Source organism: Bactrocera neohumeralis, chromosome 2 (genome assembly GCF_024586455.1).
Source record: "Bactrocera neohumeralis isolate Rockhampton chromosome 2, APGP_CSIRO_Bneo_wtdbg2-racon-allhic-juicebox.fasta_v2, whole genome shotgun sequence".
NCBI classification, from domain to species: Eukaryota; Metazoa; Arthropoda; class Insecta; order Diptera; family Tephritidae; genus Bactrocera; species Bactrocera neohumeralis.
This window is the reverse complement of record NC_065919.1, coordinates 53,355,908-53,380,332: the sequence shown is the minus strand read 5'-3', so window position 1 is coordinate 53,380,332 and position 24,425 is coordinate 53,355,908. Positions and strand designations below refer to the sequence as shown.

The following is a 24,425-nucleotide window of genomic DNA, read 5'->3' as shown; positions in this document are numbered from 1 at the left end:
TTTATCAGTGCATTTGAATGTATCACTGAAGAGAAAAAGACAATGATTTCATTTTTATGCACAAAATTACCACAAATTTGATTTAATTGAAAAAAAAGTCGAAAATTATATAAGAAAATTTTAACAGAACAAAATATTTAAAAATTAATATGTATTTTTTTTACGAAAATTAAAAAACAACAAATTGTTGCCTTCGCCTACCTCATTCAGTTCCTTCTTTTCCACCATTTTTTTTTTTTCTTTGACTTGCACTATCTGTTGCTGTAGGTATGGACGTATGCTATAAGCAAGAATGTGTATTTATTTATAATTTTTCAATTGCTTTAACAAAAATCGACGCACAAATATCTTTCAATTTTGCAAAATTCTATATTTTTGCCAAATTTCCGATTTTCGCACACAATACACCCACGTCAATTGCAAAACACTATAATATATGCACTCCCTAATATGCATGTACCGTATGTACATAAAGGTGTAGAGCAATATATATATGTATATGTAGCTATATAGATTCGTCTGCACACTTTTCACTTCTCCACCGAGCTGCACACACACACGAGTCAACGCTGAATGCAATGCTTCGAGCGTCGCGTTAATGTCAAATACCGAATTACGACTGAGGATCGTTGGACTAGCCAAACACCCGCAATGTGGCGATTTTCTGAGGATTGACGGCGTTTGCCGCTAGAACGAATTGCGCCGCTGTGTGAGTGTGTGAGCAGATTATTTTCGATTGTGCGTCAAAGAGCCAAGGAGCGTAGGCAAACATTTCTATGTGCGATTATACATATGTATGCATACATATCTGTTAGCTGTGCATTAAGTTAATTCGAAAGCTTATTTAATAATTATGCAGGGTATACATTTTAATCAAATGCAATTACATTTACTTAACATTCATTATATTTTGATTAATAAGCTTGTTTGTAATTATTTACACAACAATTGTCACACCATTTTCCTCATTCATATGTATGTGTTTTCATTCAAAAGTCGCTCATTATATGTATGTATATGTACTTGTATAGTTATTCGTCGTCGAGCGCTAATTTGTATTTGTTCAGTGATTCAGTGAGAACTTTTCCGCACATTTTCCCGTCGCCGAGTCCGCAACTTTCTACGCTTCTCCAAGCAGCATGCGAAAAAGCTCGCAAATCTGCTGTGAATGCTCACGGCCGCACGAATACATATGTATGTAGATACTAACAATTTCGTATGTTTATTGGCGCATAGTGTTGTAGAAATATGTACTTAAATTATTGTGTGTAAATATAAACAAATTCAAATATTCTTAAATAATTATTATATAAATTACTTTTATGTGAATATGGCAACGAATAATTTCTCTAAAATTTATATATATTTTTCAAGTACAAGGTGTGTCCTTGAAATATCCGAACTTTAAGTACCCGGAAATTGTAAATAAAAGGCAAAATATTTAATTATTCAAACATATTTATTATGTTGCCTTCAAAGTAATCCCCAGCAGATGTAATACACTTATGCCAATGCCTCAATCCGGCCAAATAGAACTACTTATTGACCGTCTGTCCCTCCAGAACAAATTCACGATGCATCAAACCACGAATATCGAACAAAAACAATGACCATCACCATGAGTTTTGAGCGGCTTTGGCGTATTTTGTTTTTAATACCCTGAACAGGGTATACTGGGTTTGTCACGAAGTTTGTTACACACATAAGGAAGCGTCGGAGACCATATAAAGTGTGTATATAAATGATCAGTATGTTGAGCTGAGTCGATTTCGCCATGTCCGTCTGTCCATATACTTATATACGAACTAGTCCCTCAGTTTTTAAGATAGCGTTGAAATTTTGCAAGATATATTCACGAAATTTGGTATAGATTATTTTCTAAGGCAACAATGTAATCTCCGAAATAATTGTTCAGATCGGATAACTATAGCATATAGCTGCCATACACACTGAATGATCGGAATGAAATGCTTGCATGAGGAACTTCCTCATTTGACGATATACTATATCTTAACGAAATTTGGTATGAGTTATTGCTCATAGTTACTAATAGAAATGCACCTGTGAAGGGTATATTAGCTTCGGTGCAGCCGAAGTTAACGTTTTTCTGTTTTTTTTTATTTCGTCTCCTTTTCGGCAGTTATAATGGCTATCCATGTATGTGGGATCGGAATTCGCACGATACACCAAACTCATTGGAACGGACTCGCGAAAGACGTTGAGTACACTTGCTATCTCTCTGACACTTGCATGACGATTAAAGCACCATATCCTTAGCTTTTTTAATATTTTCATCAGTGGAAGCAGTCGAGGGTCGTCCAGAACGAGGCATGTCTTCAACAATCTCTCGACCGTCTTTGAAGGCTTTGTACCACTCGTAGGCTTGTGTTTTTGATAAAACTGAATCGCCGTAAGCCTTTTCCAACATTCGCAACGATTCCGTATTCGAAATAACATTATCACAGTGTATTACCTTCGAAAGTTATGATTTATTCAAAATAAGTTTCATTACACAATAAAACGTTTGAGACGATCAACCAGTCCAGTGCATAGATTTGTTTGCTTAAATGCCGTAAAATACTACTTTCACGTTGGTTTTCAGTTTTGGAAACAGGAAATAGTCGCATGGTGATAGATCAGGAGTGTATGGTTCACGAGAGAAATATGTTTTTTCATCATACAAGTGGAACAAATCGCGCACAGACCGGTCTTTTACTTAAATCTTATGTTAAAATTCTACCAAACAAAAAAGTCTTGCGGTATTTTTATTGAATTTTATCGCAATTTTCGACGACAAGCCTTCCGGAGCGTGGCGCATCTTCGACCACCTCTACACCAGAACGAAAACGTTGAAAAAATCGTTGTGCGGTGGAAATGGAAACTGTATCGGGTCCATAAACTGCACAAATTTTATTGGCGGCTTGAGATGCATTTTTGCCTTTATCGTAGTAGTACTGTAAAATATGCCGTATTTTCTCTTTATTTTGCTCCATGTTTGCGACGCTATAACTCACAAACGACTTAAAAGAAATGACAATCAACCAAACACGTGTTAGCGCGTGAAATGAGTTTTCCAAAAAGGTATAGCATAACCCGATGCGACGAATAAAACTAGAACTACGCGCTTTCAGCGCCAACTAGCGAAAATACCGCAAGACTTTTTTGACAACCTATTATGTAGGTATCTGCAGTTGTATATATAAACCGTATGAAAAGTTTGTGCTGAATGTCATCAGTGCCGAAAGTTAGATAAATTACCTAGAGATATTACGGTATTTGATTCATACAACTACTATTTGTATAATACAGGGTAGCGAATCGTGCCACAAAAACAATTGACTTACTTTCTTTTTTTATTTGGCAGGTTAATGTTCAAGATACTGTGGTTTGCAGTCCGTCATTTCCGCGCAAAAGGTATTCAGACAGAATTTTGGTGGCAATCCCCCGAGTAGATGGACCATTTTGAGGTTGGTAAACATGTTTGCTGAATCTGGAAGTATCGCAGGAGGATCGTACCATCAAGATCGGTATGTTCAAGTGCAAGAAACAATCGTGGCTATTGCATAGTCAATTCCGGCAAATCCAAGAGTTTCGACGCGCAACTTATCGGCACAACTTGGTGTTGGCAGACGGTCATTACAATGGATAATTCATGATGACTTGAATCTGTTTCCGTACAAATTTCAAATAGATAATTTCAATAATCCCTTTAGATTTTCCTAAATTCCTATTCAAGTTAAACTACACACATAACCAAACCGGTTGTTGCGGAGCTCCAACGAAAATTTTAAAACAAATTAATATCTCAACTCCACTTTGCGCTGGCCGCCAAGGTCAGCTGACCTGACTAAACCAGACCTTTTTTTATGAGGTTATATCAAGACAGAGGTGTACAAAATCAAACCCAGTAATCTGACTGAATTGAAGCAGTCCATTGAATCGGTAATTGAGGCAATACCGTCTTCAACCCTTCAACCCTTCAGGCCGCAATGACTAATTTTCTAATTAGCTGACGCATATGCGTGACTGAGCCGGAGGCCATTTACGCTCCATAATTTTTCAAAATAATTATAAATATAATTTATATAATTTATTATATAAAATAAAATAAAATTGTATATACCTAAAAAAATAAGTGTAATGCATTTACAAAAAATGTATTACGGTTTATTTTTGTGGCACGATTCGTGCGCCACCCTATATGTATATACCATGCATAAAGTAGTAAATATAAACAAAAGCCAGTGTGTAAAGACATTCTTACGTTAAGTAGATAGCCACTTGATATTTGATGTTTGCGCACTATTATATAAAAAACACAACATTAATTAAAGTAATAAGCAGTAAAAACAACAATTAAGGTGTGCACATGATGAACTAGATGTATATACCGGCTATAAATTAAACAAATACATTTACTAAGCATTTGAGTCCTAATGCAGAAAAAAGCTTAACTTAACTTAAAATAGTAGAAGTATTATGAAATACTTAAAGCAAGACTTGTAATTTTGCTAAGAACCTTAAATTGAGGTTATATAATAAGGAAGAAAAATACTTTATGAAGATTTCGGTATCTTGCCATGGCAATGATATGCTACGGTGGTCCATGCTGCACAATATGTTCAAAGATTTAAACGTTGCTTTGCTCAATAATTAGTGACGAATTTCGGAGATATCTGGTCAGATAAAAAGACTTTCAAAACATTTGCAATTATAATGGGTGATCCATTTCGAGGTTTCCTAATTTAAAAAAATCTTCAAATTTAATGGGGAATGTTTATTATTATTCGTAAGGACATTCTTTGGCATTTATTTTTCAAATGTTGGCCGCAGCTACGTCTCAGATGGTTCATCCGTGGAGTGCAATTTTCGATAACTCGTTCGAGCATTTTGACTGGAAACTGGCGAATGATACGCGTCCAAAGCCTGAATCGAAGCGGCATTGTCCGCATAGACTTTAGACTTTACTTATCCACACAGGAAAAAGTCTAACAGTGTGATATCACACGATCTTGATGGCCAATAGACCGGCCCAAAACGTGAAATTATTTGTGGTCTATTCAGTCGAATATTGTCCAATAATGAATTTTGGGTCTCAAGATGGGAGATGGTGTTGCGAATAGTATGCTTAGAAGGCCAATTCTTTTGACTATAAAGTGAACGAAGCGCGCGAAGTCGGCTACTTCAAGCATTGATTGTATTTTCCTTGAAACATCGTTTTCAAAATCAGTGCTCACGATTTCTCAGAAACAAGTGCAGCGAACTTATTGAAATTTTTCACAGTTCTTTTAAATAGGATGAGCTCGCATTTGATTGAATGATTTTTGTTTTCGATTATAACTAATATTTTCAAGGCAATATGTGGTAAAAATTAGACCTAAGTGCATACTGTTTTTTTGGAAATTTGCAAAAATATATTATTTGTCTAAATCCTTCGATTAGTCATGTCATATACTCAACTACTAACCGATACAATTTTTTTTTGATTTTTTAGAAAAACATTTGTCTATTATTCTGACCACCGAGAGAACACGTTTTAGGGCGATGCCTCCAGAAACCAGCTGCCAATGGCTGAATTTCTAAAATTTTTTATGAAAAATTCACAAAATATTATTCAAAATTTGGTGAAAATAGGCATTTTTTTGCCGTCAAAACCCACGTAACCTCTTAAAATATCTAGCCTTTCTAAAAAAAAATTGCTCTCAAAGAAAACCTGCTAAAGCCAAATAAGTGGTCTTGGCAAAAGTTTACAGAATACAATATTTTATATATATAATGCGCTATTTTATATTTTATACCCAACAATATTACGACATAATTTAAATTTAGATATAATGTACATGTATTTTTACATCAATTATAAAGAGATTTTTTAAATATATTTATTAATATCCAGCAAAGTGATAACTGATTTTTATACTTCTTCCAAGTATAATTTACTATTTCCTCAAAGTATAAAAACACCTTCAAAGGCATGTAAAGGCATTCCACTATATGTAGTGGCAGCGGAGAAGTGCCATACTTGCAGATATATATATATATTATGATAAAAAAATGTGAAAATGTAAATCACCTCTGTTCCAACTTGCCATTGACATACGAGTACGTCAGTATGTTTTTCAAGCTCATGGTCATTGGTGGGCAAAGTAAAAACAAACAAAATCAACATACAGACATACACAAAAGTAATTACTACATATGTATGTGTCGATATACATAAGTATGAATAGGCAGCCTGCTTTTTTACATGAGAACCAGATTACGTTAAATACAAATTTCAAAATATAAGAAAATTTTATTTTAATTTTTTTAGAATTTACTTTCACGTCAACCAAACAAAGTGCATGCTTGTACATATATTTCATTCACTTTGCACGTGCTATTAATTTATACATAAAAGCATGCATGTATAATTAAAACCGTTATTCATAAACACATATTTCCACTCATATCAGTAGAAATTATAAGCCCACTTGAGCAGCTGATTTAGCGGAAGTCTTATTGAAAGTATGTTACTCATACGTCACGTAGTCTCACGGGATAATCACGTGGAACATATAGACAATTTGTGTGTGCGTGCAAATTACTTTAAAAATAGATGGAAAAAATTTCTATATACATACAAGCCGTTCAACGTCAAGCTTTCGCATAGCTATCTACAAAGAGTTCTACATATTTTCTATATGAGGACATACATATGTATGTATTATCTAGATATTTTGTAGATATGAGCAAATATACATTTAGAAAATAAATATTTATAATTATGTATTTTTTCAGTTTCATTTTCCAGCTTTTCTTTGAAGTCGTCTCGCCTATTCTTTGCATACATGCGCAATTAAAATATTTGCTTTACGAACTACGGCTGATATTGGAAGCGGAAAATGAAAGTTTTGCGGAATTCATGATTTACAATAGCAGAGTGTTAAATAATAACTTAGTCATATTCTACTTTGCAATTTGAGTAATGAAGATGAAAATTTATATACATATATATATATGTATATATACAACTTTTTATATATGTATATTGAACTTTTTGCCTACACTTTTGAAAGTCTATTATTAAAGGTTCAGATTTTAGATTTAGCAGGTAAAAGATAATAATAATAAAAAGGAAAAACATTAACTCTAGCTCTGCACTGACGCTATAATATCTTTCGTATATATCTCTCTTATAGCATAAAAAATGATCATTATCTTGATTTTGATCGATAGTTTATGTGGCAAGTAACAGATGATCCAAGTGAAGATACTTTTTTCAATAGCCTCTTTTTGACAGATCACGCGTGAGTCGTGCCAAACTGTCATGTTATTTTTGTTCAGTATTGTTTGGCTTTCAATCTTGTAAGGATTTACGCCTGAACAATGTTTACAAATCGTTCAACTGTGCTCTTGAAAAGTTCCAAGAAGATCCGACGTTTTCGAGCCAAATTTTGTTCAGCGATTGGGCCCATTTCTAGCTCAATGAGTATATAAACAGGCAAAATTGACGCATTTGGGACGAAGAGCAACCTGAAGAGATTCAAGAGCTGCCATTTCATTTAGAAAAACAACGGTTTCTTGTAGTTTATTGGTCCTGGAATATGTCTTCAAAAATGATGCCGGTGAGAACGTAACCGTCAATGGCGACCGTTATCGCGCCATGATAACCGACTATTTGATGACTGAAATTGAAGCTCGTGATCTCAGCGCCATTTGTTTGAACAAGACGACGTCACTTCCCACACATTGTATCATTCAAACAAAACACTTCGGTGAGCAGATAATTTCATGTTTTGGCCCAGTCTATTGGAACCAATATCGTGTGATATCACACCGTTAGACTTTTTCCTGTGGATATAAATGGAGTCTAAAGTCTATGCGGATAATCCCGCATCGATTCAGGCCTTGCACGCGTATCACCGCGGACACGGATGGACCATCTGAGACGTTACCGCGCCCAACATCTTACATTATCAGAGATCATTTTCAAAAAATTAATGCCAAAGAATGTTCTTCCGAATAATAATGAACATTCCCCATTAAACTCGAAGTTTCTGTGTTTTTTCTTTAAAAAGTAGGGAGCTTCGAAATGGATCACCCTTTTATACTATAGTTGTCCTATCTGAACAATTTGCTCGTAGGTTGTTGCGCTGCTTTGGTTTTTCATACAAGAAATTAACTTAGATCGGCCAGTTTGTATGGCAGCTATCTGCTATAGTGAACCGAAATAGGAGGTTTCTTGGGGATAAAAGGACGTATGCAGAATTTCAGATCGATATCTCAAAAACTGAGTGGCTAGTTTGCTTATATGCAGACAGACGAGACGAGTTGAATTCTGAACGTTTGTTTGTACGTCCATCACTCCACTCAAGCGAAAGTTTTGATAACACTTGAGAAATATTTTATTGGGACTCAGGGCAGATATAGTAAAAAGTGATATTGGATTATTACCTTACTATATATAAATATATGATATCAAATTCCCTCAGTTTCTATCATTTTACAATATATAAATAAAGCAGCAATTATTAAATAAAAATTACAATTTGAAAAAATACTACTCTCAAAATGGAATCATATATAAGATATCAGATACCGGATATGTGGACTTCAGAACCTTTAACTGACATTTTTCCAAAAATGTTGGTCAAACTGTGAGATGTTAATAAAAATAAGGGAGATTATTATCCTGATAATACTGAGTCCAGGGGCAAGAATGGATAAGCTCGGGTGTATACTTCCCCCAGCCTCCATATACCTCATTTAAGGATTTTCACACTTCCGGTTGACTTTACACCATATTAGTGAAATATCAATATACCAATAAGGGAAATATCTTATCAAACTCGTAATCTGGAACGTACTATAGTTTGATGTCCTAAATTATTTTCGCGGCTATTTCCGAAATTCTTCAATGGGCTATTGTAAATTGTGGAAAGTTTTCGAAAGTGTGCCTTCTTGGTTTATTTGCGGTATAAACTTAACCGGAAGTTTCAAAATCAGAATATAAGGTATATTGGCCCGATTTTATCCATTTTTGTCACAAGGGCATGATTTTATCATAAAAGTATCCGTATCAGCCAAAAGCACGAAGGACCATATTTTTTCTATATGGGGCCTTGAAAAGATATAATACAATTGACATTTTTTAGACATGAAATGACATACTCGTACCTTAAAGTCACTATTTCTGCATCGTAGTATCCTAATATATTTATTCGTGCTTGATTTGTATACTATAAAGGCAAAGAATCAGAAAGAACTAAAACTTGTCTTATATGTATTATATGTGAAGTAGGCGTAATTGTCATCCAATCCATTTTCACACATTTTTACATAGAAGTGACAGATAGTGTTATGATTCGGATTGGGTTGAAATCGGTGAGTATTTATATCAAGACTATGAACATATAAATATTTACATATATAAATATATGTATATATATCATAGAGTGAGTCGGTTTTTTTTCTATAAAAACGGGAAATGGGTTGCGGATTACTCTGCACAACTTTGCCCAAGAGACTATAGAACTAAAACCGGTTCCGAAAAAGCGAGTTTTAAAGCGAAGCTTAAAAAATGCAAAGACTCGATTGTATGGGATATACATATGTGATATAGTTATCCGATCTGGCTAATTCCGACAAATGATTAATAAATTATTAAAAATGTACCTACGCTTTAAAATTCACTCCGATATCTCAAAAACTGCCGAAAAATTTTTTATAATTCCCATAAGACGTTGCTTCAAAAATCGGTGGCTCGAAACCGGTTTTAGACCTGTAGTCTCTTATGCAAAGTTTTTCAGAGTAAACCGTAGAACATTGCCTTATACGCGATTTTTCCGTTTTTTTTTTTGGATCCCTGTAAATCAACCAGTTCTAAAATACATATGTACATATATGAAAATGTAAATATAGAAATGTACGGCCGCTAAATGACACTTACATCTTGACATTGAACTGGCTGCAATATCCAATGGCTCGGACAAAATATATTCATCATAACACAAAAGGCACGCGCCGACTAGATTGGCAGGCAGAAGGTATGTATGTACTTTGTACGGCTGAAGCACTTAATTTAACAGCTGCACAGTTAGATTTCGCACTCTTCACCTCCACAAACTCGGTCACTAGGAGCCCACCACTTCACCACCAATAACACTTTCGCACGAATCCGCTTTTGCGCTCTTTCGCCACTCACTCTCGCAGGAACTCTCGCTGGAACTCTCGCTTTGCACTCGTCCCTCACATACACCCAGAGTGGTGGGTATGTTATTCAAAGGCAACACTTGTAACTGTTTTGGTAAAGCAGCAACAGCAACTCTATTAACCCTCTCTTAACGCGACTGACACATAGGATAATTCCCGATATTGGCAAACACTTTAATTAGTAGCACTTATATCCAGCAAATTTCACACAGGCTTTCCAACAAATACACTTATATATCTGTGTGCGTTTGTATGTATGTTAACGATAGATAACAATAAAGCCAACAACAACAAGTGTAAAGATTGCAAATCATTGGCCACTTAGCAACACTATCCGGATGATTACCACCAGCAGTAAGTGAAAATAAAAGTAGCAATAACAGAAGGGAGATCAGGAAGAGAATTTAAGTTGGCGCTGCAATATACGGGCGCGTAAAGGAAAAGGAATAAATCAATTTCCAAGAATGCGCGGCAGAATAGGAGGACAGCAGCGCAACACTTCTCGCCTCCGCACCTCACCGTAGCACTCAACGACGTCAAACCGTCACACGCCGCACTAACCTTAACCGTTTCACTTAGCTGCTCTTGTCCTCAGCGCCTCCTGCTTTGCTCTGCTCGCTGCTTTTTCACGTGTTTGACCTTTGCGATTTGTATACGGAAATTCAAATTAGTATGTACGAATGTGTGCGGGCAAGTCGATGCAAAAGCTAAGTACTAGGCGCTGTGTAGAAGATCGATTTTTCATAAAATTCTAATTAACAACCACTTTCACTGTTTTATTGCATTTTAATGTAAATATAAACTTTTTCTTTTAACAGATTTTTTTTTAGTTTTATTTTTTATTGGCTACGTTTGCTATTTTTATCGAACTCCAGTTGCGCTCTTTCACATTTGACCAACCACGAAGAACTGAACTCGGCTGAACCATGCGGAAGCGCACACCGTGTCGTTGGAGAATTTTTGCAGCAAATGGAAACTCATGGAAATGTAAATGCAGAGAGAAATGTAAGGTATACTTAGTTGCAGGCGCACAAACATGCATACATACGCCATATGTTTTGTGGTGAAGTGTAAATGTGCTAGATTGTCATTTTAGTCAAATTCGTGCTTTTATGTTAGATATCATGTTTTTTGGTGAAAATGTTATTTAGAAGATAAATGTTATTAATTTATTTATTTTTTATAGAAAAAAACTGTATAGAAAAAAATTTATTTTTATGGAAAAAATAAATAAATTATAAATAGTATAATTTTAAATATAAAAAATATATAATTATAATTAAAAAAATATATTATTTAGAAAAAAGATTAATTTTCTAGAAAGAGATAATTTTCATAGAAAAAAAATTAAAAATAAATTATTGTAGAGTGCTTAGCATATTTTAAACGAAACTTTAAACTAAAATAAATACTAAACCTTTACTTAAACAAGAAAAAACGTTAATTTCGGTTGCACCGAAGCTATATACTCTTCACAGGTGCATTTCTGTTAGTAACTAAGTGTTCAGTTTGTATGGCAGCTATACCCTATAGTAATCCGATCTGAACAATTTCTTCGGAGATTACATTGTTGTCTTAGAAAATAATCTATACCAAATTTCGTGAAGATACATTGTCAAATGTGAAAGTTTTCCATACAAGAACTTAATTCCGATCGTTCAGTTTGTATGGCAAGTATATTTTATAGTGGTCCGATATCGGCAGTTCCGACAAATGAGCAGCTTCTTGAAGAGAAAATGACATTTACAAAATTTCAAAACGATATCTTAAAAACTGAGGGACTAGTTCGTATATATACAGACAGACAGACGGACATGGCTAAATCGACTCAGCTCAACATACTGATCATTTATATATATGTATATACTTTATAGGGTCTCCGACGCTTCCTTCTGGGTGTTACAAACTTCGTGGCGAACTTAATATACCCTGTTCAGAGTATAAAAATTAATATTTAATGTCCAGAATCCTCAAAAGGCCTTACTTTAACAATTATTTTGGGAGTGAGCAAAAAGAAACCAATTTTTTTCCCTCATTCTGTGTTAAACAAAATACCCTTCACAAATAAAAAATATTAGTTTGTATGACAGCTACATATGTATGTACATATATGCTGTAGTGTTCCGGTCCGAACAATTTCTTCGGAGATTATACCGTTGCCTTTGAAAATAGTCCGCGCCAAATTTTATGAAGATTTCTCGTCAAATAAAAATTTTTCCATACAGAAAATGGATTTTGATCGTTCAACTTGTATAGCAGCTTTATGATATAGTGGTACAATATCGGCGGATCCAGCCAATAAGTAGTTTCTTGGGAAGAAAAAGGCGTGTGCAAAATATAAAATCGATATCTCAAATTTTGAGAGATTAGTTCGTAATATACATATTTAAATACCAACGGCCAGACGAACGAGGTTAAATCGACTCAGCTCGTCACGTTAATAGGGTCTCTGACGAGGTTTAAATATGTAATCAAGCACTCTAGGGACAAAGTCAGGCTACTTGTCGCATTCTACACTAGCCACTACAAGGTGAAGAAGCACTTATATAACATGGGCCTAGCTTCTTACGCGATTGCCCGGTCTACAGGATAAAGGCCCTAGGATCTATATTTCCAAATAGGGATCAAGTCGCCTCTCTAGCACCTAGCAGTATATTGAACTTTATCAATTTGCCTGGGTGCAATGCTCGTCTATCTATCTTATCTTATCTTAATATACTCTATTCTTCTTCGTTATTGGCGGAGACACCGCTCTATACTCTACACAGGGTATAACAATTTTATTGACATTTTCTACGAAAAACTGTTAAATAATGATACTGTAACGCATTAGTTAAAATTTCATGTGGATGATATGCACGTTGTCTTTTAGTACAAAAAAAAAGACTAATTTAAAGTGATGAAGCTGATTGATTTAGTGGTGATTGACCGAGAATTTTTTTCACTTCTTTACACCGTCTATTGGATAAGGTTTTGGGACCTTAAAACGTTGATTTTTTTCATAATTGTAGACAGCCACTTATTTATTAGACGTTGATTCTGAAACGTTTATGAGCAAGAAGATTTGCAAGCTAAATTTTACTAATGAATATTAAATGAATTTCAAGAATCAAAAAAAAAAAATTTTTTGTACACTAGTGTAATTTTCAAAAGCTGTTAACTTTCTATAAGAAACTCACCACTGTTACAGTGTCCTTGCGGAAGTGCCTTAAAGTCCTCTGTTATTCTTCAATGACAAAAGTTAGGCTCCACAGCAAAGAGAAACCCGTTGCCAATCGCGCTCTTAACTAGCAAAGAGAACATATTAATTGACAGACTGTTCATACCATACGTGTCAGTAATCGTGCGTTGATTTTCATTCCATTAGAAAGCAAAGTCGGTAATGCAATTTTCTTCATTTATTTTGATTTAGCTCTTTGTCATACATTAAGTTATTGCAACCATTAGTCGTTAGATTAATAATTATCAAAGTCAGTGTTGCTTAATTTTTGTTAAATAATTACTTGCATTATGGTTTTTTTTTTTTTGCTTTTATATAATATAATAAATATATTGTTATTTTGCATAACTTTTCTTAATATAGCAATTTTTAATATATTATAACTATGTTGTATTACTTTTAATTAATTTAATTATTATCTAAGCTAAATTCAAGTTAATAAATAAGCCAACAGTAAAATCACATTTATGCGTCCAAAATGCATTGCTAACCAAACCTTCTAGCATAATACAAAAAAATTAATAAATAAATACATAAGTAAATAAAGCAGGTGTTGCAACATTTCTTTAAATTAATTTTTTTTTTTTACATAATTGAAGCTGTTTGCTTAAATATTTGCAATAGTAAAGCAAAAAATATATTAAATATCTTTCGCTTTATCTTTTTTTCTCAAGCGTCTAATTCCATGTTGCGAATATCAAACTTTTTTTATATAAATATACACCTTCAGCGCAAAAATGTCTAAAAATATGTCTGTATATATATGTGTGTCTGCATTATGCGCATAATTGTATGCGCTTATTAATACTACAACTTTATTTAATCAATTTTGGTACCAAACTTGCGTGCGCGAATATTTATGCCAAACATTTTTGCTTACAGCATAATAAAGTAATTCTTTGCTTGCACTTGCTATTGAACACACACGCACATAAAGCAGAAAATATACATGTGTATGTATGTATTATTGATAAATTTATTGCAAAAGGAACTATTCCAGTTTTAAAAATATATATCTTGCCTACAAATAATGTGCTTTTATCTAATGGTGCCTGCTTTTCTTGTATAAATGTTGCATGTGATTTTTTCTTAGCAACTGCTTTTGATATTTTTCCCTTGTAAATATTTTTTCTGTCATTGTATATTTTCACGATCCGAAGAGCTGCTTACTTAACTGTCTTGTAAGTTTGCTTAGCGAAATAAGAACTTTCTAGCATATAATTTTCTCGCATGCAACATTTTTAGCTAGAAAAGCAAACACCATCATATACACTTTTTAATTTAACGCTATTTAAATTCGCTTGGCGCCACTTTTCCCCTTTCTGCTTGCAGTTATAAAATAAGGCCTCTTCAAACATAAAACTCTACATACTATCTACGCAGATCGACCACCTGTATCTTCCTTTGAGCATCGAGCTGAATGTGTTGAGATTCCTGCAAATGTTATAATATACTTTAATTACATTTTAAACACTTATTTATATGTATATGTATGCATACCATATACAGTCGTGGCTCATTAGGATGTGGATGAAATCCTGTTTGCCGGCATTGTGCAATATAGTCCAGACCATAATCCGGTGTTAATATGAAGAAACCAGTGCTAAAGTGAAAAATTAGATTTTAGCATAAATTCTATACAGTTCCAAATATATACATATACGACTTACGTCTGATACTTGGGGGCACAAACAATGGCAATTGCCTCAGGCATCATCATCTGATATGAACAGTGTGTATGCAAATCCACGGATGAGAGGAAAGCTGTCTGGCTTGGATGTGTCTGCAAACAAAGTGCATAAATTTGTATAAAAAATTACGAAAAAAACACAAAATCTTCACAACATCTACATATAGTAAAACGCACACTGAAGTCAGAGTGTTCACATAATTAACGAATAGTACAACTTACATGGATCCAACCCAGTGTTATAAGATTCTGTTGATCTTGCACATCGAAAATCTCTTCTTCATTCATTGTATTACAGCTGTCAGGTGTACCTTGTTGCTTCGGTATTATAATATGTGTGATAAATAGACGATTCTGTGACAAATGACCAGCTAAAATGCCGCAAGTTTCGATGTTTTTCAAAGTATTGCTTTGCGCCAATTGCAAGAACACATCCATTGTGTTCTCTGGTATGATAACTGTTCGCAGTGAACCCGCCAGTAGGGAATCGGACCGTTCGTAATGTGGCTTTTGGTTACGATCGAAACTGGGTGGCTTGCTGTGGACAATCAGAAAGTTTGAGAACAAAAAATTTTAAATTGTTTTGCTGACACAAAAAATATTAACTTAAATAAATAAATTACAATTAAAATTAAAAATGTCATTTTGCTTAAAAAGAAAAGTCTAAACAAACCTTATTGATTTTGCGCCTTCTTTGTCCGCATCACCGGGCAAAAGTAGCCCCGAACCGGCACGATTTGTACCAGTTGGGAAATCACTTGGATAAACTACCTTATCTAACAGTCCCAAATCAGGCGCACTTGGTTGCATGCTTGGATCAATTTGAACATGCAGATTAGTTGGTATATGTGCACCGGAACTACCGCTAGAACTTCCACCAGCTGTTGCACGTCTTTGACGTTCACGCTCCAATTCACGCGCTTTTTCCGCCTCTTTGTTGGCCAAAAATTGTTCATACTCTTTTTGATAGCGTTCCAGTAGTTTGGACCGCAATTTTTCCGTAGTCGGCATTATTTCTTCCTTAATACGTTTATTGATTACTTTTACTTCAGCCTTGATTTTTGGATATTCCGGATGTGAACGTATTTTCTCAATAAATAATGTCATATACTTCATGTAAAGGATAAATGCATTTTCATGATTTCCTTCAGTGAGGTAAACATTTGCCATGCGTAGCATTTCTGTGCCGGAGCGATAGTATCTGAAATTGTAGTTGAAAATTTTAATATGCAATCAACCAAGAGCATGGAAAACTGAATTCTAAATTGATTATATTCTTTTTGAAATTTGAGGCCATCTTCCTTGTATTTTGTTTTTGTTAATTTAAAAATATGATTTCTGCTTCAGAAGGATAAACAGTAAAAAAAAAAATAAAGAATACAGGTACAAGGACTTTTAAGAACTTTTCCATATGTACATATGTACGCACTCAAGGGCACTTTGCATAAGTTGAAGGGAAGGTGATTAATAGAGATTATGTTTTGTCATTAATTAAGCTTATTGTTGTTTTGTGTTTTTTTATCGCTGTTTTATTTTTCTCATCCCTTGAACTGACTCACCGTGTAACTGGAACGTTGGCGTCCACTTCTATAATATTGCCATGATTGGATAGGAAGCGCATTCGTTCCTGCGGTTCCACTATTGACATTCCCATATTGTTCACCGCCTTTGCCATCGTCGTTGCTTTGGAGACACTACCGCTGTTGAAACCTTTTCTAGTTCATTCAATTATATTGTTTTTCACTTTATTTGAATTCCTACTCACATTCGCTAATAAAAACTTTGAGAACTTGCAATATTGTCAAAAGCAAAGTACAGCTGATCGGCCAATGTTGCCATAAAATATTAGGTAGTTAGATTAAGTGGTGCTCTTTGAGAGGGAAGTTTTCTCCCCTAGAGAATAATTTGGAATCAGAACACTTATAGAAAAATGGCAGAGGATTATACAGCACAAATTCGTTTGTTCTAAAACCCAACTAGACCAAATTAGAACAAATAAGAAAAAACTAAGTTCGATTGTTACCGAACATTTTATATTCTTGCAAATTGGAAGAATAAAAGGGAAATGCCTTCAGCTATGTAAGGTTTTTTAGTTACATGGAGTGTAGGGCAAATTTTGTTGTTGTTGTTGTTGTTTTAACTGTTATCAATCCCCGTTAGGATGGTAAGGGTTATCTGTGTTGTCGTCGACGTCATCTAACGGGAGGCCCAGGAAACGTGCTGGTCGGGCCAAAGGGAAAAGGGTGTTCGATGAGTGGGGTTGGTAGGGCATGCAAAGAGGTGGTCAGTGTCATGCGGAGACTGGTCATAGATAACTTGATACAAGTCTCCTTGGTTCGAGAGAGAGCTGTCAAAACTTTTTATACTTTTTATTTTTTATAACATTTGCCAATGAGGCCACTGCTGAAAAATATTAGATTGGGCATTTTATAAACAACTTTTGGGTATTTTGCAGTTTCCACATTACCACTGAGGTATGCAAATAGCGCGTTACCGATATTATTTTTGAGTGCTTGGTTCCCCATAAACCTATATCACCCATATACATATATAAATAATTTTACAAAACTTCAACAACGCACTAATTTTGGTAGTTCGTTTTAGCGCTGCTCTTCTAGCATCCCGCTTTTTTCACTAACTGTTGGTTGACGGGACCCTTATTGTGTTTTGTTGCCAGCTCAGAAAAAAGATCAGGGTCCGCTGCCTGCTGACAATCGAGAGAGCAAGAAAAGAGATTCTGATCAATTTTTAAAGTTCGAAAAGCAAACTTTATGAATATGTAATGTTTATTTTAGAGAAACGGAAATTAGTTGGTGAAATTTTAGTTTGAATGAAAAAACGAAAATACCTATGTTAAATGTATGGGTTATAATCGAAAAGTCAACCATATGCATGCATTACATAGTGGCTCATTTTATTAAAAATTCAAACAGAAAAATCCTTTTACATTGCGTGTTTCATAACGCAAAACGATGACTGCCAAGTTTTGCGAATCTCTCGATGACTTCTTCGGCGGTGATTTCGATGTCATGATGCGTATGAAGCAACGCTAATCCTACTAGTCTTTCTTGAAGCATGGTCGTCCTAAGCCATGTTTTGATGCGGCGAAGATAAGAGAAAGAACGTTCAGAGCTCGCGTTTGTTACGTGTACAGAATACTCGGAGATAGGTGTGGATTGTTGGGAATATGTTGACATCACATTTTATTAATGTTTCCAGTGCAGAAGTTGGAATTTCGCAGCCCTCAATTTTTTGTTGCTGCTGCCAGTGACATTGCCAGTAGCTTAATTCAACTTTGAATTTCAAGTTTTGTACGCTTTTTTCATCATCCAGAAGACTGCCGAATCTTTCTATCAAGCATCCGATTAGATCATCGATTTCGTTTTCTTTTAAGAGACTTGCTTTTTCTGGGAGCAACACACTCAATTGGTAACCATCCAAAACTTCTTGTGAAAAACGAGCTTCCAAATCTTCTTTGATGGTATCCAGCAGAGTTATGTAGACAGAGACCCTGTAGTAATCTTCGCAAGTTTTTCATTTTCGCGTTTCGTTTGTCGACCACATGTTCTCGGTTTCGCTTCGTCAATATCGAGTTTTTCCGCCATTTACTTGGCTTCTGAATAAATCAATCGGAATATTTCATCAACTTTTTCCCTCTTTTTTTCCAACGTGGCAAGTAACGTCCCAATCATTTTTGATGCCTTCACCAAATCAATTGCTTCCTTTTGAAGAACTACGCTGAGCGAATGGGTGAGCGATAGAATGTCGCCGAGACAAAGGAGCCCGACGATAAATTCGAACTTGCACAAAGCCGATATGAGAATTGTTGCTTTGCCTGCTGTTTCTCTGTTCTTCCGCTCACTGATTTTTGACAGAGCTTCGATGATCAACGGTAACTTCGCAACAAATTGAAGGACAGCATCGTGCCTCTGTACCCATCGTTTCACACAACTGGACAATTTTTTCACCAAGTATCTTTGCTAATACAGTCACACGTTTTGGAAATGAGTTCTTGAAGAATTTGTCGACTTCTCGTATGGCACTGGCAACGTTTTCGATTAATCGTACTTTCACTGACTTTGAAATACTGTTGTTGAGTTTGTGCGAGAAACACGGAGTCATGACAGCATTTTTTGCTTCTTTCCGAATTTCGTTGACCGATATCTGACAGCATGACCGCACATCCATCAGTCCCTATCGTAGTGCATTTCTCCATTCGGAGATTCATTTTCTTCATTGTCTGTCAAACCGGTTTAACAGCTTAGCGAAGGTCTATCATATTTGAGATCTACATTTCAAAGTCGCACGTGGCGTAGTGGTTAAACTGGCAGGTCACTTGCGCAGCCTGGGGTTCGAACCCGGCCGAATATTTTTTTTTCTACAAAATGTGAATAAAAATCGGGAACATTTCCCGACAGAGCCGAGAAAATTTCCGTGCATGATTTCCAGGCGTTTCCGGACCAGCTGTTATCGTCGGGAATCGCCGGGTTCCGAGGACGAGGGCAAGTTAAAACTCGGGTTCTATATGCAAAATTGGCTAGTAATATTGTTGAATAAACAAACCTAACCTCAATTTTTATGTAAACACTCGTTTGAATGTCAGTGAAATTTCACCACGCACAAAAATGAACAGTAAAATCGAAACAACATCGATACTTACCATTTTAGATATTCAAAATTGGGCACTTTATTTTCCAGAATAAGGTATAACTTCACAGAAATTGACGAAAATGAAATGGGTAACTTGGGCAACTTATAGCTACTATATAGATGATTCCGCTCAGCTGGGCATAGCGTGATTCTATTGGACAGTCAAGTTGAGGCATTTTTGGCGAGATAAACGGATTTAAATGAAACGTCACCATGCGTCGAGTGTTTTTCCCTAATTTCCCCCCCCCCCGTGGATCCGCCCTGGCTAACCCTACCCTTCCGACCATTTCAATAAAGCTGTAGTATTAATTTTTATGGATTTATTGCCTAAATTATTTATTATATACAACTTCTTCATCCGGATAACTATAAATATAAATAGTTCATGCACGCGTACATGTGTATCGCACTTTAATCTCCAAGATAAGTTCAAGTGCTCTATTTCTAAAGTTTAATCTCATACAGGGTTTGTCCGGAAAGTAATAGGACTGATTTTCTTTCGCTGCGACTGTACTTCGGAGCGTGCGCGCACCGACTGGATTCGGTAAAGGGCGTTCCTAGCTAACGAACGAGCAGCTGGTCAGTTGTCTCCGAGCACCTGGAGAGTAATACAAACATTTTCGCGCGACGTGTTTCTGTGAGCGGTGCAAGCCGAAAATGCAGCGTTCGTTAGAGCACAGGTACGCAATTAAATTCTGTGTGAAGCTCGGTAAATCTGCGATAGAGACGTCTGATATGATCAATCAGGCGTACCCAGATGTTGCTTTAGCAAGACGTGGTGTGTTTCGGTGGCACCAGGCCTTTTTGGAGGGCCGGAAAGAGATCGCTGATGAATGAGCAAATCTAAAGTAAAAACGATGCTCATTGTCTTTTTGGACATCAAATTCATCGTTCACCATGAATTTGTTCCTCCTGGACAAACCTTCAACGGCAAGTTTCACGTGGAAGTCCTCAAGAGACGCAAACGAAGGGTCAATCGGGTCCGACAAGACATCGCAGCCGATTGGAAGTTGCACCACGACAACGCCCCGGCTCACACCGCCTTTCTTGTGAACAGCTACCTAACCAAAGCCGACATCCCAACGCTTCCACAGCCGCCCTACAGCCCAGATGTGGCCGTCCGGACTTTTTTTGTTTCTTTGCCTGAAAAGACCGATGAAAGGCAAGCATTTTGAGACGACAGAGAGAATCCAAGCAGCATGCACCTCGGCCTTCAATGCTTGGAAATCGCTGGCAGCGCTGCATCGACGCAGAAGGAGCCTATTTTGAAAGTTTTCAAAGAATAGTAACAATTGGTTCAATAAATTTTTTTAAATATTACTTTCCGGACAAACCCTGTAATAGTCACGATAGGAATTTTCAAATATTTATTTACCTATGAAAATATTCTTATGACGAATATTGATTGTGGTAAACCGTTTAGTAGAATAATGTTGACAAAAATAGTTACTTGAACAGTAGTTAGTAGAATCCGAAGCGTTACAGTCGAAGCTAGATCACTTGCAAGTGAGTTTATATTATATATTAATTAATTATATTGTTAATGAAACGCAAACATTAATTTATGTCGAAAAACAATTTTGAAATATACTACTTTGAGCAAAAAATAGTTCGACTTTTTAATTCAATCGGCCAAATATCATGGTAAAGGGGAGTCAACGACAAAGCGGGCCAAAAATTAAGGTTATGTTGACAGTTATCTTTGATTATCGAGGTGTGGTGCACTCCGAATTTCTTCCGACTGGCCAAACTGTGAACAATGAATACCATTTGAGTGTTATATGTCGTTTGTATGAAGCTATTCGTAAAAAGAGGTCGGAATTATGGGCTGACACCTCGATAATGCACCATCGCATACTGCATTGATTTTTCGTGAGTTTTTCGCCAAATTTTCAACCAATATCATGCCGCAACTACCGTATTCACCTAATTTAGCTTCGTGTGACTTCTGGCTATTAAGAAAACTCAAACTACAGCTCCGGGTAAACCGTTTTGAGTCAAATGAAGACATTTAATGTGAATCCCTACGCATATTGAAAGTTATTCCGGAAATTGACTTTAACAACTGTTTCAAGGTACAAATGTATTTGGGCAAAAGTGGATTACTCTGAGTGGGACGATATAGATTTTGAATAATAAATTAAGAATTTTAAAATTATGAGCAAAGTCTTACTGTTTTTTGCCCATAGCAGCATACTTAATAGTAGGTATTATCATAAACATACAACCTTATTTATATAGTACGATTTGAATAACAACTTTTTATATGAAAAGTTGTAAAGGAAATTGTTTCGGAAAAAATGTTTATAGTATTAAAAACACTTAAGAAATGATGGTGTTATAAAGTGCATTTCGACTAATCTAATCGTGAACTCATTCATTTAATCACAGTTTATGGCATTCCAAATTTATCAACTGGATTATAAACGACCACCAGGTGGAGTTCGTACATATTCGGTACATACATTAGTACTTACATATATTCATATACCATTATAACAATACAATTTTATTTGTATGTTGGTCAATTTATATACATATGTATGGGCTACAATCATTTTTTGTATATTTAACAAACAGTTTCGAAGAAACATTCGAGTATAACCTCAAGAAAGCAGCAACTTTGAAAACGTCACGATATCTATTGCATGGTATTGATAAATATTTTTTTCATAAATAAGAAAATCTTTCCAAATCAGACTTCGAAAGTGGTGATCTTCCCTGCCATTTTGTTATAATATTTCAATATTGCTTGATTTGAGATTTAACCTCTTAGCAGAACTTACAAGGTGCTTTCCAAAGTAAACAGGTCTTAAAAAAACAGAACAAATGTTTTTTTCGGCAAAATCAGTTTATTTTATTCAAAATAGTCTCCTTCTGCTTCAATACAGCTTTTTGCACGGTCCAAAAGCATGTCGAACGGTTTTTAGCTCGTTGGCCGGTATGGCCGCCTGTATGCCGATGCAAGCCTTTTGAATGGCCTCTACATCTGCATAACGCTTTCCTTTCATGAGCAAATGCATTTTTCCGAAAAGGAAGAAGTCGCACGGTGCCATATCAGGTGAATACGGGGAGTGGTTAATGTTTAAAATGTGATTTTTGGTCATATAATCGGCCGCAAGCGTCGATCGAATGTTGGATTCTGAGCAATTTTTGGTCGTCAGTCAATTTGTGCGGAACAAACCGTGCACATACCTTTCGTAAGCCCGAATGTTTGGTCGAAATGCGATAAATCGATCTTTTGGAGATGTTCAATTCCATTTCCATTAATTTCAATGATGATTTCGGCTGATTTTTGATGAATGCACGCACAGTTTCGATGGAATTTCCGGTGATCACGGGTTTTGATTGGCCCACATGTTGATCGTCATTTATGTCCTCACGACCACTTTGAATACGTGGAAACCACTCGTGCACTCTGCTACGGGATAGGCAATCATAAGCCACGTTTCGGCAAAAGATTTGCCAATTTTAAAACAAAATTTAATGTTGGCTCTTTGTTCGAAGCTCATTTTGGTACCGATAACACAAACATACTGACACTTAAAACACCATAACTTCACTTCCAATTGATGAAATTTCATGAAATTCAATCGATAAAGATAGCAGATTCTAACGCACTAGTCGACATTTAGATTGCGCCACCAGGGGGGCTAGATTCCTGTTTGCTTTGGAACGCACCTTGTAAGTCTCGTATTTTTATTTGCTACTCAAACAACTTCGTTAACGATTAGTGGAAAAGCAAATGCAACATATTCAATTGGAAGCGATCCATATTTTGGATTTCATGTCAATATTGGCAGTTACAGAGAACCACCATTAAGTTAACTAGCAATGCTTATTTTGAAATTCAAACACCGATTTCCAAGTCAATGACCAAAATGCCGGGTTTTCCGCCACTAGTTTAGATTTTGCTAACGTCGGAATGCTTCAGTCCCTCGTAATTTAAAAGTTAGCATTACCTATATCCAATGAGAAAAAATCAGAGAAGGATGGATTAAACAGTATTTTAGAATGAGCTTTCCATTGGAAGGATTTTTGTAATTAGACATAACGTTCTAAAAATAAACAGGTGTATAATTAGAATTTGTTTTGAGATACAGCTATCTGACTGGCACAAGTTTAAGAATTAATTAACTTGACAAATAAAGAACATTATCTGGTAAGGCAGGTAATGAAGTTGAGTACAGGGCACATGGGTTACAAACCGTTCACTGCATAAAAGAGACAGTTAATGACGAAAAAACGAAACTGATTTTGCTGAACGGAGATGATGATGGTTGAAGTTGGTCTAGAAAACTGACACTCTAAAGATAATGGATTCAATAACCTTAAGAAGGCTGAAGAAATACCGTCGACATTGAGGCTATTTTGAAGTAAAATGCCGATAGTATTTCAAAATTATATCGGAAAATTTGGAAGATTATACTATAATGGGACCCAGCTAGAAAGAAAATTCGAAAAAAAAACTTTTTCGAAACTACATTTTTGAAATTGGTTGCAGTTGTAATTCAAAAACAAATAATTTTTAAACTTTGAACAGGGCATATTAAGTTTGCCACGAAGTTAATAACGCCCAGAAGGAAGCGACGGAGACCGTATACTCTTCCCGATTCTGATGGAGGTTTTGGTGTTGCTCAACTTTGCGGGATACCAAGTTCAGACATTGCG

At 35.6% G+C, this 24,425-nt stretch overlaps 2 protein-coding genes across 4 annotated transcripts in view; both read right to left on the bottom strand.

Moving 5' to 3' along the window:
• LOC126750822 (calcium-binding mitochondrial carrier protein Aralar1) overlaps positions 1–11,111 on the bottom strand; it is a 40,372-nt gene extending 29,261 nt beyond the window's left edge. Inside the window, exon 1 of one of the 3 annotated variants that reach the window (XM_050460559.1) lies at positions 9,932–11,111. In XM_050460559.1, coding sequence (XP_050316516.1) covers positions 9,932–9,988 — 57 coding nt within the window. In that variant the 5' untranslated portion in view covers positions 9,989–11,111. Of the gene's footprint in view, positions 1–201; positions 615–9,931 lie in introns of those variants that run through there. The other 2 variants (XM_050460561.1, XM_050460560.1) reach the window with 2 other exon arrangements.
• A 3,249-nt stretch (positions 11,112–14,360) lies between these two features.
• On the bottom strand, positions 14,361–16,913 carry LOC126750842 (STAM-binding protein). The gene is made up of 6 exons (XM_050460595.1): positions 16,664–16,913; positions 15,778–16,305; positions 15,327–15,642; positions 15,085–15,197; positions 14,915–15,017; positions 14,361–14,848 (listed from the first exon to the last, which is right to left on the bottom strand). Exons 1-6 carry the CDS (start codon positions 16,777–16,779, stop codon positions 14,786–14,788), a joined length of 1,239 nt encoding a protein of 412 aa, XP_050316552.1. The 5' UTR covers positions 16,780–16,913; the 3' UTR covers positions 14,361–14,785.
• Between the last annotated feature and the right edge of the window lie 7,512 nt (positions 16,914–24,425).

Excerpts from the sequence above, each read along its gene's own strand:
- LOC126750842 (XM_050460595.1), bottom strand. The coding sequence starts at position 16,779 with ATGGCAAAGGCGGTGAACAATATGGGAATGTCAATAGTGGAACCGCAG. Across the intron at positions 15,198-15,326 it reads TAACACTGGGTTGGATCCAT|ACACATCCAAGCCAGACAGC; the intron begins GTAAGTTGTACT and ends CTTTGTTTGCAG. Across the intron at positions 15,018-15,084 it reads TGTGCCCCCAAGTATCAGAC|CACTGGTTTCTTCATATTAA; the intron begins GTAAGTCGTATA and ends TTTTCACTTTAG.